Source organism: Hypanus sabinus, chromosome 19 (genome assembly GCF_030144855.1).
Source record: "Hypanus sabinus isolate sHypSab1 chromosome 19, sHypSab1.hap1, whole genome shotgun sequence".
Lineage (NCBI taxonomy): Eukaryota > Metazoa > Chordata > Chondrichthyes > Myliobatiformes > Dasyatidae > Hypanus > Hypanus sabinus.
The window spans coordinates 20,042,415-20,056,607 of record NC_082724.1 but is presented as its reverse complement, the minus strand read 5'-3'; the positions used below and the strand labels follow the sequence as shown (position 1 = coordinate 20,056,607).

The window sequence follows — 14,193 nt, the reverse complement described above, 5'->3', positions numbered from 1 at the left end:
GTTGGATGGTAAATGGAAGTAGGGAGCAGTCTGAGTTCAAATTACCAGATTAAAGAATACCTGAGAGAAATGACAGTGGAATCTGCTGAACCAGACTATGTGAGGCATTCCTTATTGCCACTTTTTCCAATTTCAAAAATGTTACAATGCCATTTGTTGGAATAGACCTCTGAATATACATGGAAGTTAATGATTGGCTGCCAGTGACTAGTGGTCTTCCCTTAACGTCATCATGCCAGTGATGGAAGTGTCCCTTAATGTCATTACGGACTCAAGCAGTGCTTGATGGTCACAGAGATGCGGGAAATGGAACGACCAAGCTGGATTCCCGTTTCCAACAATTTGGAGAGGTAATCAATGCTTGCATGTCACTCAGAACTCTGGCAGATTTAAAGTACTGATCATATCCTTGAGCACAGAGAGCAACCAGCTGATCTCTTGAGTATTGCAGTGGAAGTTTGGACTTTTGATATGATGGCTGAGGATTACAGTGTACAAACGGACATCAGGGGTCTGACAACAGTACAGTGATCTGTCCTCCCAACACACTCCCAGAATTACTGAAGCATGCTTCCAGAGGATGCCTGCTGCTCTGCAGAGCATAGATCTGAGAACATTATCTCTCACACTGCCAGCTTGTTGCTCAGGAAGTATGTGATGTCCATAGCTGAGTCATCCTGCACGTTCATGCGGCACTGCATGGGAGCAATGGGGCAGTCAAAGTTGCATGGAAGAAAGGTCCTTAAGAGATTACAGAATGCTGAAGCATTTAACATGGGAATGAGAACTGTGTCAATTGACCAATAGCAGGGGCCTGGGGTCTGTTGAAGATCATGAGCTGAACTGCCCACCCTTGCTGAATATGCTCAGCCACAGTTTGACATGTAAAGTGGAAGGTAGCCGGGGAAGTTAAGTAGGGGAGGAAGTGTAAAGAGAAATTAAACATTTTGGGTTTTTAATTGAGTCTCACCCAGTTGAAGAATATCCGAAACATACAATTTGATACCTTGTTAAGCTCGTGTTCTAAATATAACTTAAACCTGATTCTCAAACTGCTCCTCATTGAGGGAGAGGCCAAGGAAGGGATATATTGAGAAATGTAGAGATACGGGGAGAGAGTGATGGGAGAAAACACTAAGAAAGACATAGGAAGGGCTTGCAGAATCAGCGATATATCACCATAGCAGTAAATCTTTTTGGCCACTTTTTCCTCTGTTGGAATACTAACTCGATGCACACGTCCCTCAGCTTGGTAGGCATCTTGGAATCAGAGCTGTGTAGGTGTGATAACACTTGTCTGCCTGTTGCCAATGCAACAGATAAAACAAATCACCTTATTGGTCTGTTTTTAAAATGTTTTTGTGCATTTTATAAACTAGCTAGGTAACACACAGGTGCAATGAGAACAGGCTGCAGTTATCTTTGAGTATTGAGGATTATTTAAAATGGATCCTACATACATGTACTTTCCCCCCGGTACAGATTTTGCAATTAACTTGCAAGCTTCTGGCCAACACTAATGATATATAAATGAATGGGGATTTATAGGAGCTAAATTGAGAGCTTGCAATTTAATCTGTTGTATTTACTTTAATTGGAACTCGCCATTGTTTGCTGCAGTCCTATCCATTTTGGAGTAGCTTTCAACCTGAGTGTTTGATCCGAAGTACAAATTTACAAATTGGCTGAAAAGTATTCCACTGGATTTTAAATTGATTAACAAAAAAAGTAATCTGTGTACAGCAGTGAGCCACAATACACCATTTATTATAGCTCGATGACTCCAGGTTCTTTTATGAGAGCAGTGTTTGGAGGAGTGTACCTAATTTTACCTTTAGTGAGAAACTTCTGCACAAACAGCCGTTTGTCATGGGTGAGCATGAAACATGGATTTCCTTTGGCTGTATATTTTGGGCGTAAAAACAGATTCCAGTTCAGACCTTAGCTTCCTGGAGACGACACAGTTCCAGTCAGGAGAGGAAAGCTGACCCCGAACGTCCTCTAACTCCAAAGCATTGCTTTCAATGAATACATTCTTCCAGCCCTTCCTTGTTGATTTAAATTTATCTTGCCCAGGGTTGTTTAATGTGATTTTTTTTTACAATTCTGCTGCTCACTGTATTAAACAACTTAGTAAGTAGAGAGGATAAGCCCCCACTACCTGTAAAGTGCTCCAAGTAGTATGCATCTTGAACAGCCTCTGACAAACAAATTCAACTTGTGGCCTCAACGTGTGGCTTAGCTACTAGGCCCGGCGGAACTGTTTCTACTGACAAGGGGCAAAGGCGGACCACTGGTGCCTCAAAACCAGTTGCTTTGGGTAGGTGGGGCTTGTCAGCCTTGGACGGCAGCCCGCCTCGGAGAAGGAAAACGCTGATTTTAAACCTCCGCTGCCTTGCGGACGTACCCATCCATGGGAAAGGCTTCGGGAGTAAACCCAGAGGAAGAAATCTGGAGCCAGGGTCCCTAAGGCAGTTCAATGTTGTTTACAACTTCGCTCTGGCAACCACTGCAACGACACTGGGCAAGCTGTATTGGCACTTGCCTTTCCCTGGGGCTACATCAGTGACACGGAGAGGGGGAACCCGCTGCTTGGGCAACAGCCGGTTCTTCAAATCTTCCTGCCCAGCCTTGGGCACCAGAGGCGCAAACCCATGATGCCCAGGTATCGATGGCTGCCTACTACTAAGTAGAGAGTAACACTTTCCACTCTTAATAGCAAGTAAGTTGTTATAGTATGAGGTTTGTTGTTATTCAGATCTCTTTTTTACATTAACTTTTTAGCATTCAATACTTATCCCTGATTGCCCCTGAGAAGACTGTTGCCCTGAACCGCTGCAGTCTTGCTTGTCGGAATTAGGCCCTCTTGCAGTGAGGGAAAAGTGTTGTATTTCCAGGTTAGAATGGCGGGAGACTCGGAGGGGAACCTGCAGGTGTCAGTGTTGTCATGCACCTTCTTCCATATTGCTTTCGGTGGTGGACTTCATGGGTTGGGAGGTGGTGTTGGAGTAGCCCTTGTGACTAACTGCAGGACTTTGAGTAGATGATACATGTTGCACCAGAGATGGAATTAATGTATAAAATGGTGGCTGGGATATTGGTCAGGATGCCATCCAGCTTTCTAAGTATTGTGCATTCTTCCAGGCAGGTGGAGTGTAACACATGATGCTAACTTTATTTTTGTTATACGTGGCAAGGTTTTGGGCTGTCAGGAGGTGAGCAAATCGCTGTAGTCTACTCTCCCCCCCCCCCCCCCCCCCGTCTTCGTAGCACAATATTTACCTGACAGATCCAGCTGAGTTTCTGGTCGGTGATGATGACCAGGATGTTAATGGTGGGGTCTCGGTGATGCCTTTATTGGTATGGGTAGACAGTTGGTTTCTCTCTTGTCAGAGTTGGTCAATGCGTAGGGTTTGTGTGGCATGAATGTAACCTACCCCTTAACAGTCCACACCTGAGCGTTGTGGTGGTTGTAGTGCAGGTAAGCATAGACTGCTTAAATTTCTGAGTAAGTGAACAACTGAACTTTATGCAACTTTTAGCTGCATTTGATTTTTAACTCTTGACCCTTTTTATGGAAAATTGTGATATTTTCCCAAAAAAAAACTAATCGGAGAGATGCAGGAATTGATCTGGAAGCTAGATCAATTGTGTTCAGCTAAGACACAGTGGTCATATAGGGTCTTTAAGGCATGAAAGAGTACGGATAGTGCCCACCATCTCCAGCTAATCAGTGTTCTTGTGAAAGTGCACACGGAAGTGTCTGTGTCGACAGAAGGTGGGCTTAGCCAGAGTTAGTCACTGCCTGAAACGCTGCTGGCATTTAGGGCAGCAGTCTGGGTCCTCCATTGCTGCCTTTGGCCATCTGGCAGTGTTCAGGGCTTCTCGGTTTTCCCTGCTGTCAGTCATGCAAATTACAGGTGCAGGCTCAGGAATGCAGTCGCACACAGACATAAGATTTTTCAGTGCTGTTTCCACAGCTGTTTTTTTCTGACCAGTCAGGGTTGTTAGCTCTGAGCTGAACCCCCGAACCTGGAAGATCGGTGGACCACTGACCTCTACCCTTTGACCTGCTTGGCAAGGGTGGCCCTACCAAGAGGGGAAGCGCAAGGCCCTGATTCCAGCCAACATAGCTCTCCGGGTCATTGAGGCACACCAGCCTCTAGACCCGCCTAGGGCAAAGTGGTGGAACTCCTGGAGGCAACGGGGCTTAGCCCTGTCTTTCTGTTATTCATCCTTCCCACGAACACTCTATTCCCTGGCTAGTAATTATCAGTGGGTCTAAAATCTTACCCATCAACACAAGCAAGGCTGCAGCTGCTCAGATAAACAGTCTCCATCATCTTCTCAGGAGTTATTAAGGGTGACTAATGAACGCTGGCCAGCAGGAACTGAATATTGAAAAATTAATTTAAAAAAAGAGATTCGAATAACAACATATCTCATACTTGAAAGTGCTACTCTCTACTTTCAATGTTGCTTAATGCAGCTAGACAAGCCTACCTTCTGCAGACACAGCCATTTCCACATGGGCTTTCACAAGCACAGCAGATATTGCCTAGCTACAGATAGCGGGCATTATCTTTCACAGATTAAAGAGCATTTTGGACCTCTGTGTATTAGCTAAATACAATTGGTCAGAACAATTCCTGCATCTTTCTAATGAGGGAAAAGAGTAGACATGAGGAGGAAGTTCTATGACTAAGGAGGGTGGGGTCACTGCCTAAAAGAAAGGGTAGAACATTGAAGGGGCAAATGAATTTCTTCACTCAAAGCCTAATAAATCTGTACAGTTCTCCCTGCGTGAGAGATTGAAGGCTAATTAGTGCATTCAGAGCAGAGATCAATACTTTTCAGGCATTAAAAGAACTGTGCGATTTAGGAATAGGGTGGGAAAATGGTATTTGAAGTAGTAAATTAGCTGTGATCTTGATGAAAGGCAGAATGACCTTAAGGACTAGATGCATACTCCTGCTCCTCTTTCTTAGGTTGTTTTTTTTAATATATAAATCGTCTTTGCAGTTCTGCAATTCAGAGTGAGTTATTTGCATTTAGTTTTTCTGAGGTCACCTTGCTTTAATTCCGCGTGGGTCCTGGGATAAATTTATTTGTCTGTAGAAAGAACACGAGTTCAGAATGGTGAAATGAATACCATTTATATTTGGACCTAAGGGATCAGTTAAATGAAACTGTGAAAGCAAATCTTTTGGAAGACAGTGTGGATACAAAATGCACCTCCTCTTGTTTTGAGGTTTCACTCTGTTAAATGGTACGACAGGAATTCTCACTCAGGGTACGGTGGATAAGTGAAAACCACCTGAGGTTAGATGAGCAACCAGCCGAGTGAAGCTCCCTGAAGCCCTCGAAATGAAACCTAGATCACTGCTGTCTTGCTTCTGTGTTTCAACCACCTTCAGACATCAGCTGTCGGTGCCAATCAAGTAAATCACGAAGAATGTAGTGGCTTTCCTCATCAGTCAACATTCAGCCATTGGTTTTGCCACACACAAAAATGCCGCAGGAATTCAGCAGGTCAGGCAGCATCCAGGAATTCTAACTTGTGCTCGTTGGTAAATGTACCTAAAAACTACACAACCTTCCGGAAATGAGTGTACGTGGACCGGTGGGCAAAGACAGCCTGGAACATGAGAAAATCTGCAGATGCTGGAAATCCAAAGCAACACACACAAAATGCCGGAGGAACTCAGCAGGCCGGGCAGCATCTGTAGAGAAGAGTAAACAGTCGACATTTTGAGCTGAGACCCTTCATTGGGACTGGGATGACAACTTGGGATGATTTGAAAATCACTAGAAGTTGTAGTTTTAATATAGTCAAATGTCAATACCTGTTTGACCCTGTTTTTGTTTTTTTTTCTCTTCTATACTTGGCTTTAAATGTGATACAGGTTGTTTTTCACTTTTTAGAAGCTCCTCTTTTATTGTAAACTAGGTTATCCTGAGTTGTTTCCATTCATTTTGTCCATCTGGACTAAAGGGTTAATACTGAGATGGTGGCAGTTTTGATAGTGATCTACCGCAGGTCACACTCGTATGCAGAACACAGAAGTTGTGTCTCATTTGCCACTAAACATACTGCTTTTGCCTTCCAACTGCCGGTATCTAAACTCTGAACTATTTATCGACAACCTGATAAACTTGACTCTATTTGTTCACTGATGTTGTGCAGCTCAGTGCCGAGGTTGTGGTATTTTACAGACTACTGTAGCCGGTTGGACAAAGATAAAGAGTTTCTAACCAGTGAAGGTACGCTGAGCGAGAAACTGCTGGACAGAATTGTTCTTCACCTGTTCAGAATCTATCCACAAATTCTGAATAATACAGAGGCTGAAATGGTAAGGAAACTGCTCTTTAAACTCACCATGTGCTAGAACTTCCAGATTTATGAACAATTTTGTTGTCTTATGAATAAATGCCTACTGTGAATTTGGTCATTTTCTTTGACAGTGCAGTTGTAGGTATGGCAGGTATGCACAGGTTTGCAAAGATTTTCAGTCCTTACTTTTCCATGATTCTCATGTGTTTGGGACAGCAATACAAGGAGGAAGGAGTTATGGTGAATCAGTCTGTTTTGATGTCTTTCAGTATCTTTAAAACAGCACAGAGGTGAGGGTGATGGCATATGAAGAGGGAAACATCAGCAATGGTAGCACAGAGTGTCACACTCTAGCTAATATCACCTGCAAGAATACTTACATTGGCTACTCTGTATGTCCACCAGAATTTTATTTATTGATTGATTGAGATACAGTGAGGAATAGGCCCTTCATGTTGCACCGCCCAGCAATCCCCCAATTCATAGAACCATAGAACACAACAGCACAGTACAGGCCCTTCAGCCCTCCATGTTGTGCCAACCCATATAATCCTTAAAAAAAAGTACTAAACCCACACTACCCCATAACCCTCCATTTTTCTTTCATCCATGTGCCTGTTCAAGAGGCTCTTAAATACCCCTAATGTTTTAGCCTCCACCACCATCCCTGGCAAGTCATTCCAGGCACTCACAACCCTCTGTGTAGAAAACTTACCCCTGATGTCTCCCTTAAACTTCCCTCCCTTAATTTTGTACATATGCCCTCTGGTGTTGTTTGCTATTGGTGCCCTGGGAAACAGGTACTGACTATCCACCCTATCTATGCCTCTCATAATATTGTAGACCTCTATCAAGTCCCCTTTCATTCTTCTACACTCCAAAGAGAAAAGTCCCAGCTCTGCTAACCTTGCTTCATATGACTTGTTCTCCAAACCAGGCACATCCTGATAAATCTCCTCTGCACCCTCTCCATAGTTTCCACATCCTTCCTATAACGAGGTGACCAGAATTGAACACAATACTCTAAGTGTGGTCTCACCAGAGATTTGTAGAGTTGCAACATGACCTCTCTACTCTTGAATGCAATCCCCCTGTTAATGAAGCCTAGCATCCCATAGGCCTTCTTAACTACCCTATCAACCTGTGCAGCGACCTTGAGGGATGTATGGATTTGAACCCCAAGGTCCCTTTGTTCATCCACACTCTTAGGTAACTGACCATTAATCCTGTACTCTGTCTTCTGGTTTGTCCTTCCAAAATGCATCACCTCACACTTATCCGGATTGAATTCCATCTGCCATTTTTCTGCCCAACTCTGCAGCCTGTCTATATCCTCTTGTAACCTTCGACAACCGAACTCCTCCAACTTCCACAACTCCTCCAATCTTCGTGTCATCGGCATACTTACTCACCCATCCTTCCGCCTCTGCATCCAGGTCATTTATAAAAATCACAAAGAGCATGGGTCCCAGGTCAGATCCTTGCGGCACTCCACCAGTCACCAACCTCCAGGCAGAATACTTTCCTTCCACAACTACCCTCTGCTTTCTTCCTTTAAGCCAATTTTAAATCCAATTTTTCAATCCGTAGTCTAATCGTGGGACACTTTACAATGACTATTTAACATACCAACTGGTACATGTTTGGACCATGGGAGGAAACCAGAGGAAACCCACGTGGACATAGGGTCACAGGGAGAACGGACAGACTCCGCACAGGTAGCAACAGGAGTTGATTCTGTGTTGCTGGTACTGTAAAGCACTACACTGTGCAAATCTTAGCTTTGTACCTAATTCTCTTTTAATTGTTGTTAGTTTATGTATCATTAACTCCTAGCAGTGAAATTTTTAAAATAATACTCATTCTAATAAGCTTAAGAGGAGGAATATAGAGTTCAACTTTCCCTTTTATTCCTCAGGCTTATCATTGAGACTGTATCCACTTAGTACTGATTCATAGTCATTAAAAGCATTATTCATGATTTATAAAAATATGTTGCAATCATTTGTAGCCAAAGAATCATCTCTAATGATTTTTCTTCCCTTTACTGCATTATTGCCTCAGGGGGTCCCACAGGAAGTATTTTCAATTTCTTCCTGTTTTCCATTTACATCCTGCTTAGTTCAGAGTCATTCTCTAACACAGCACCAGTTTCCTCAGGTATCTTCAAAGTTCAGAGAATATTTATCGTCAAAGTATCTACTTTATACAAGCTTGAGATTCATCTCCTCGCAGGCAGTCACAAACAAACAAATAGAACCCATTTTTTAAAAAAACCCACACTGCAAAGACTGTCAAATACCCAATGTATAAAAATGAAAGAACAAATCGTGCAAACAATAACAAGGTAAAAAAATAAACACACACACATCTTGCTGACGTGCTGCGCAATGTCCGTCCATACAAGGTGATTCCCTCTTTCTGATATCTGTCTGAAGCCAGCCGATTCAAACTCTGTTGAGTAAAGCTTTGGCACCATTGCTTAAACTGTCTATTGACTTCACCGTCATGTTATCTTTGAAGCCCTCATCCATTGCTCTAATGCTTCTTCACTGTTCCAACACTCCTGCCTTTGTCTTTTTATTTTCTATGAACAGTGTCATTGTAAATTCTCTGTCGGTGTTTTAATCTGCCATCTATGTGTACTTGCTGATCTACTGTAGCTTCAACTAAACGATATCTTGCTTAAAAAATTCCTTATATTTTAGTTTCTTCTTTCTCTCTCTTTCTGTAACCTGCTCCAATACGTGCCTCACATCTCTGCATTCCTCTAATTTTAGCCTCCACTGTTTCACTTTTCCACTTTTCTCCGGCTCTTTGTGAACATCAGTTCAGAACGCTATTTGCGTTTATTGTTTGCATGGTTTGCTTTTTTTCTCTCTGCACATTGGGTGTTCAACCGTCTTTTTTAAAATGGGTTCTTTCAGGTTTCTTTGTTTCTTATCTGCTCATTTGAAGACGAATCTCAAAGTTGTACAATGTATACATACTTTGATAATAAATGAACTTTGAATTTTGAACTTTATATAGGCCATATAATTCAAGAACTTCCTCCCAAGACTTTCAACCTCTCCAACTACTATTTTCTCTTATAAAATTCTCCTAAAAGCTGAAATATGGTATGGTATCATATTTTGTTGGATAAAATTCCTGTGAATACAATTTTTTGCTTTGAAAGCTTTTGATCTCTATGATCCCTCATGTAGAGTTTATTTCTGATTACTTAATTCATTATGTTTGTTTTTAAATGTCAGCCTTGTTCTTGAAAATCCCTCAGTAAACATCTGGCCAAGACATTAATTGGAGAGTGACAGGTGATCACTGTCTGGTTTCCTCTGGGGTGACACTGTGATCATCAGTGACAGTCACAAGAATGTGAACAAGACTTCAGTTTCAATTTACTCATCTAAATAATAGGCCAATGCTAATATTTGAAATGAAAGAGTGGCATTTATATTTAATCTTTCATGGCTAGAATTAACTTTTCATTTTTGCACTGAAGTTCCTTGTATGATATTTCAGGCAGGTTCCAACAGTGGTCTTGTTCAGACGTAAGTTTAGAGCTGGGCATTTCCTGTGGTCATAGTCATAGTGCACTACAGCGCAGATACAAGTCCTTCAGCCCATCTATTTTCTATTCTGCCCTCCATGTGCTTATCCATCCTTCTCTTGAGAATTGCAATCAAACCCGCATCAACCACTTCAACTGGCAGCTTGTTCTACTCTCACACCACCCGCTGAGTGAGGAAATTCCCCCTCAGGTTCCCCTTTCATCTTTCACCTTTAACTTACGACCGTTAGTTCTAGTCTTACCCAATATTAGTGGAAAAAAAGTCTGCTTGCATTTACCCTAACTATATCCTTCATAATTTTGTATACCTCTAACAAATCTCCCCTTCATTTTCCTACATTCTGGGGAATATATTCCTAACATACTTGACCTTTCCCATTAAGTCAGGTCCTCAAGACCGAGCAACATTATCGTACATTTTCTCTGTACTCTTTCAATCTTATTGCTATCTTTCCTGTAGTAAGTGATCAAAACTGCACACAATACTGCAAATTTGGCCTCAGGAACATCTTATACAATTTCAACATAACATCCCACCTCCTGTAGCCAGTCCTCTGATACATGAAGGCCAATGTACCAAAAGGTCTCCTTATTACCTATCGACCTGTGACACCACTTTTGAGGAATTCAAGATCTATCTTCCCAGATTTCCCTTGTTCTACCACAGTCCTAAGTGCCCTATCATTCGGCATGCAAGTCCTACTTTGGTTTGTCCTCCCAAAGTGCAATACCTCATCACTGTCTGCATTAAGTTCTGTCTGCCATCTTCAGCTGATTTTTCCAGGTGGTCCAGACTCCTCTGCAAGCTTTGATAGCCTTCCTTCCTTGCTGTCCACCACACCCTCAATCCACAAATTTGCTGATTCAGTTTACCATAATATAGATGAAAAGATCAACAGACCCAGCACCAGCACCTGCGGCACATCACCAGTCACAGGTCTCCAGAGGGGCAATGATCTACTACCATTCACTGGCTTCTCCCACTAAGCCAATGTTGAATCCAATTCATTACTTTATCCTGAATGCCAAGTAACTAACCCTTCTGGAACAGCCTCCTATGCTGAACGTTATTAAAGGCCTGACAAAGTCCATTACTTTTCCTTCACCAACTTGACTCCTTGAAAAACTCAATAAGGTTGGTTAGGCATGACTTACCATACACAAAGCTTTGTTGTCTATCCATAATCAAGCCCCGTCTATCCAAGTACTTATACTTTCTGCCCTTTAGACTATCTCCCAATAATTTATTTACTTCTGATGCCCATAAGACCGAAAGAGATAGGAGCACAGTTAGATCACTTGACCCATTGAATCTGCTGTGCCATTCAATCATGCCTGATTTTTTTCCCCCCACTCAGCCCCACTCCCTGGCCTTCTCCCCATACCCTCGATTCTGTGTTCAATCAAGAACCTATCGACCTCTGCCTTAACTACACCCAACAACCTGGCCTCCATAGCTGCCTGAGGTAACAAATTCACCACCCTCTTGCTAACGAAATTTCTCCACATCTGTTTTAAATGGATGCCCCTCTATCCTGAGGCTGTGCCCTCTTGACCTAGGCGTTCCCACCAGGGGAAACACCCTTTCCACTTCTACTCTGTCCAGGCCTTTCAGCATTTGAAAGGTTTCAATGAGATCTCCCCTCATCCTTCTAAATTCCAGTGAGTACAGACCCAGAGCCATCAAACGTTCCTCCTGTGATAACCCTTTAATTTCAAGGATAATCCTTGTGAATCTCCTCTGAATCCTATCCAATGCCAGATCATTTCTGCTTAGATGAGGAGCCCAGAACTGTTCACATCAGTCAAGGTGTTGTGCTTTATGAAGCCCCAGCATCACATCCCTGCTCTTGTATTCTAGACCTTTTGAAATGAATGCTAACATTTCATTTGCCTTCCTCACCACCTACTCAACCTGCAAGTTAACCTTCAGGGTGTTCTGCACAAGGACTCCTAAATCCCTTTGCATCTCAGATTTTTGGATTTTCTCTCCATTTAGAAAATAATCTGAACATTTATTTCTACTACCAAAGTGCATGACAGCGCATTTTCCAACATTGTACTTCATTTGCCACTTCCTTGCCCATTCTCCTAATCTGCCTAAGTCCTTCTGCAGCCTTCCTGTTTCCTCAACACTACCTGCCCCTCCACCAGTCTTTGTATCGTCTGCAAACTTGGCAACAAAGCCATCTATTCCATCATCTAAGTCATTGTTATACAGCATAAAAAGAAGTGGTCCCAACATTGACCCCTGCGGAACACCACTAGTCACTGGCAGCCAACCAGAATAGGATACGTTTATTCCCACGCACTGTCTCCTATCAAACAGCCAAATCTCTAAGTGATGCCTGTAACTTTCCTATAATACCATGGGCTGTTAACTTGGTAAGCAGCCTCATGTGTGGCACCTTGTCAAAGACCTTTTGAAAGTTCAAATATACAACATCCACTGCATCCCCTTCATCTAAGCTCCTCAAAGAATTCCAACAGGTTGATCAGGCAAGATTTTCCCTTAAGGAAACTATGCTGGGAGATTGTTTGGAAGGAGGTATATTGATGTCATTTGATCAATTAGAGAATAAATATAAAATATCAAATAACACTCTCTTCTGTTACTTTCAATTAAGGGCTTATTTAAGAAATAAACTGGGTCAAACAATGTTAATGCCAAAACCTAATGAAATAGAAAATTTAATTCAAAAAGGAAAAATTAAAAAAATTACTTCTTGTCTGTATAATTTGATTCAAAAACAGACACTTAAACAAGGAATTCATAAGTCAAGACAAAAATGGGAAACTGATTTGAATATTAAAATTGATGAAACAAGTTGGTCAAGACTATGTCTTGACAGTATGACGAATACAACAAATGCCCGACTTAGATTAGTACAATACAATTTTTACATCAACTATATATTACACCACAAAAAATAAATAGATTAAACCCAAATTTATCTGATCAATGTTTTTGATGTAATCAAGAAATTGGTACTTTTTTACACTCTACTTGTTTTAAAATTCAACCTTTTTGGATAAATTTAAGAGCTTTATTGGAACAAATTACTGGAACGCAACTTCCACATAACCCAATATTATTTTTACTAGGTGATATTGAAGGGGTAAAACCGAAACCTAAATTGAACAAGTATCAGAAAGAATTTATAAAAATCGCATTGGCAGAAGCCAAAAATGCTATTGCAGTTATTTGGAAATCGGATTCATACTTAAGTATGGATCTTTGGAATAATGAAACTTTTAGCTGCATTCCACTTGGAAAAAAATATGACATATTTCTGAGAATTTGGCGTCCTTACAAAAGATAGGATTAAATATATAGGTGCTCCAAAGTTAAAGTTATTGGTCATCTGGGGAAAAAAAATAAATACATACATTAAAGCTATTTTGAATTCCACGGAGCATGTGGGGATCTTCCGATATCCGGGCAGTCTTTCTTTTTTTTTAGATAGGGATGTTAAGGCGGGGAAGGGTTAAGGAGAGGGGGAGGGCTGATATCATATCCTATCATTCTATTCACTCTATGTAATTATCTAAAAATTGAATTAAAAAAAAGGAAACCATGCTGTCTTTGTACTGCCTTGACAATTGACTTCAACATCTTCCCAGCCACTAAGGTCATGCTAAATTTCCTTTCTGCTGCCTTCTTCCTTTCTTAAAGAGTGGAGTGACATTTGCAATTTTCCAGTCCTCTGGCACTATGCCAGAGTCTAATGATTTTTGAAAGATCATTACTAATGCCTCCACAATCTCTACCGCTACCTCTTTCAGAACCCTAGGGTACCATTCTTCTGATCTAGGTGACTTATGTACCCTTAGGTCTTTCAGCTTTTTGAGCACCTTCTCCCTTGTAATAGTAACTGCACTCACTTTTCCTCTCACACCCTTCAACATCTGGCACACTACTAGAGTCTTCCACAGTGAAGACTGATGCAAAATACTCATTTAGTCCATCTGCCATCTCCTCGTTCCCTGTTATTATTTCTCCAGCCTCATTTTCTAGCGGTCCTATATCCACTCTCATCTCTCTTTTATTTTTTTACATACTTGAAAAAGCTTGGCTCACTGGTCTATTATTGTTAGGCTCACTGGCCCGTTTTTTTCCTGGCTTACTTGCCAAATACATATTCACCTAAATGATCTCATCCTCTGCAGAAAGTCCCAACATGTCTGGCTCAATGTTTAAGCCTGGGGCATGCTGTCCACTGAGGGAATGCACAACTCAAAGCGCAGGGAGTTAGTTAGTGAACTATTTCCATATGAGCAGGAAAGC

General features: G+C 41.7%; 1 protein-coding gene across 6 annotated transcripts in view; it reads left to right on the top strand.

The window, feature by feature from the left end:
- Positions 1-14,193, top strand: part of card19 (caspase recruitment domain family, member 19) — a 131,205-nt gene that overhangs the window by 2,162 nt on the left and 114,850 nt on the right. For 5 of the 6 annotated variants that reach the window (XR_009506769.1, XR_009506770.1, XM_059944126.1 and 2 more), the window contains exon 2: positions 6,217-6,353. Coding sequence is in view for 3 of the 6 variants with exons in the window: in XM_059944126.1 (XP_059800109.1) it covers positions 6,217-6,353 (137 nt within the window). In the remaining 3 variants the exon portion in view is untranslated. Of the gene's footprint in view, positions 1-165; positions 351-6,216; positions 6,354-14,193 lie in introns of all 6 variants that reach the window. The other variant, XR_009506771.1, reaches the window with a different exon arrangement.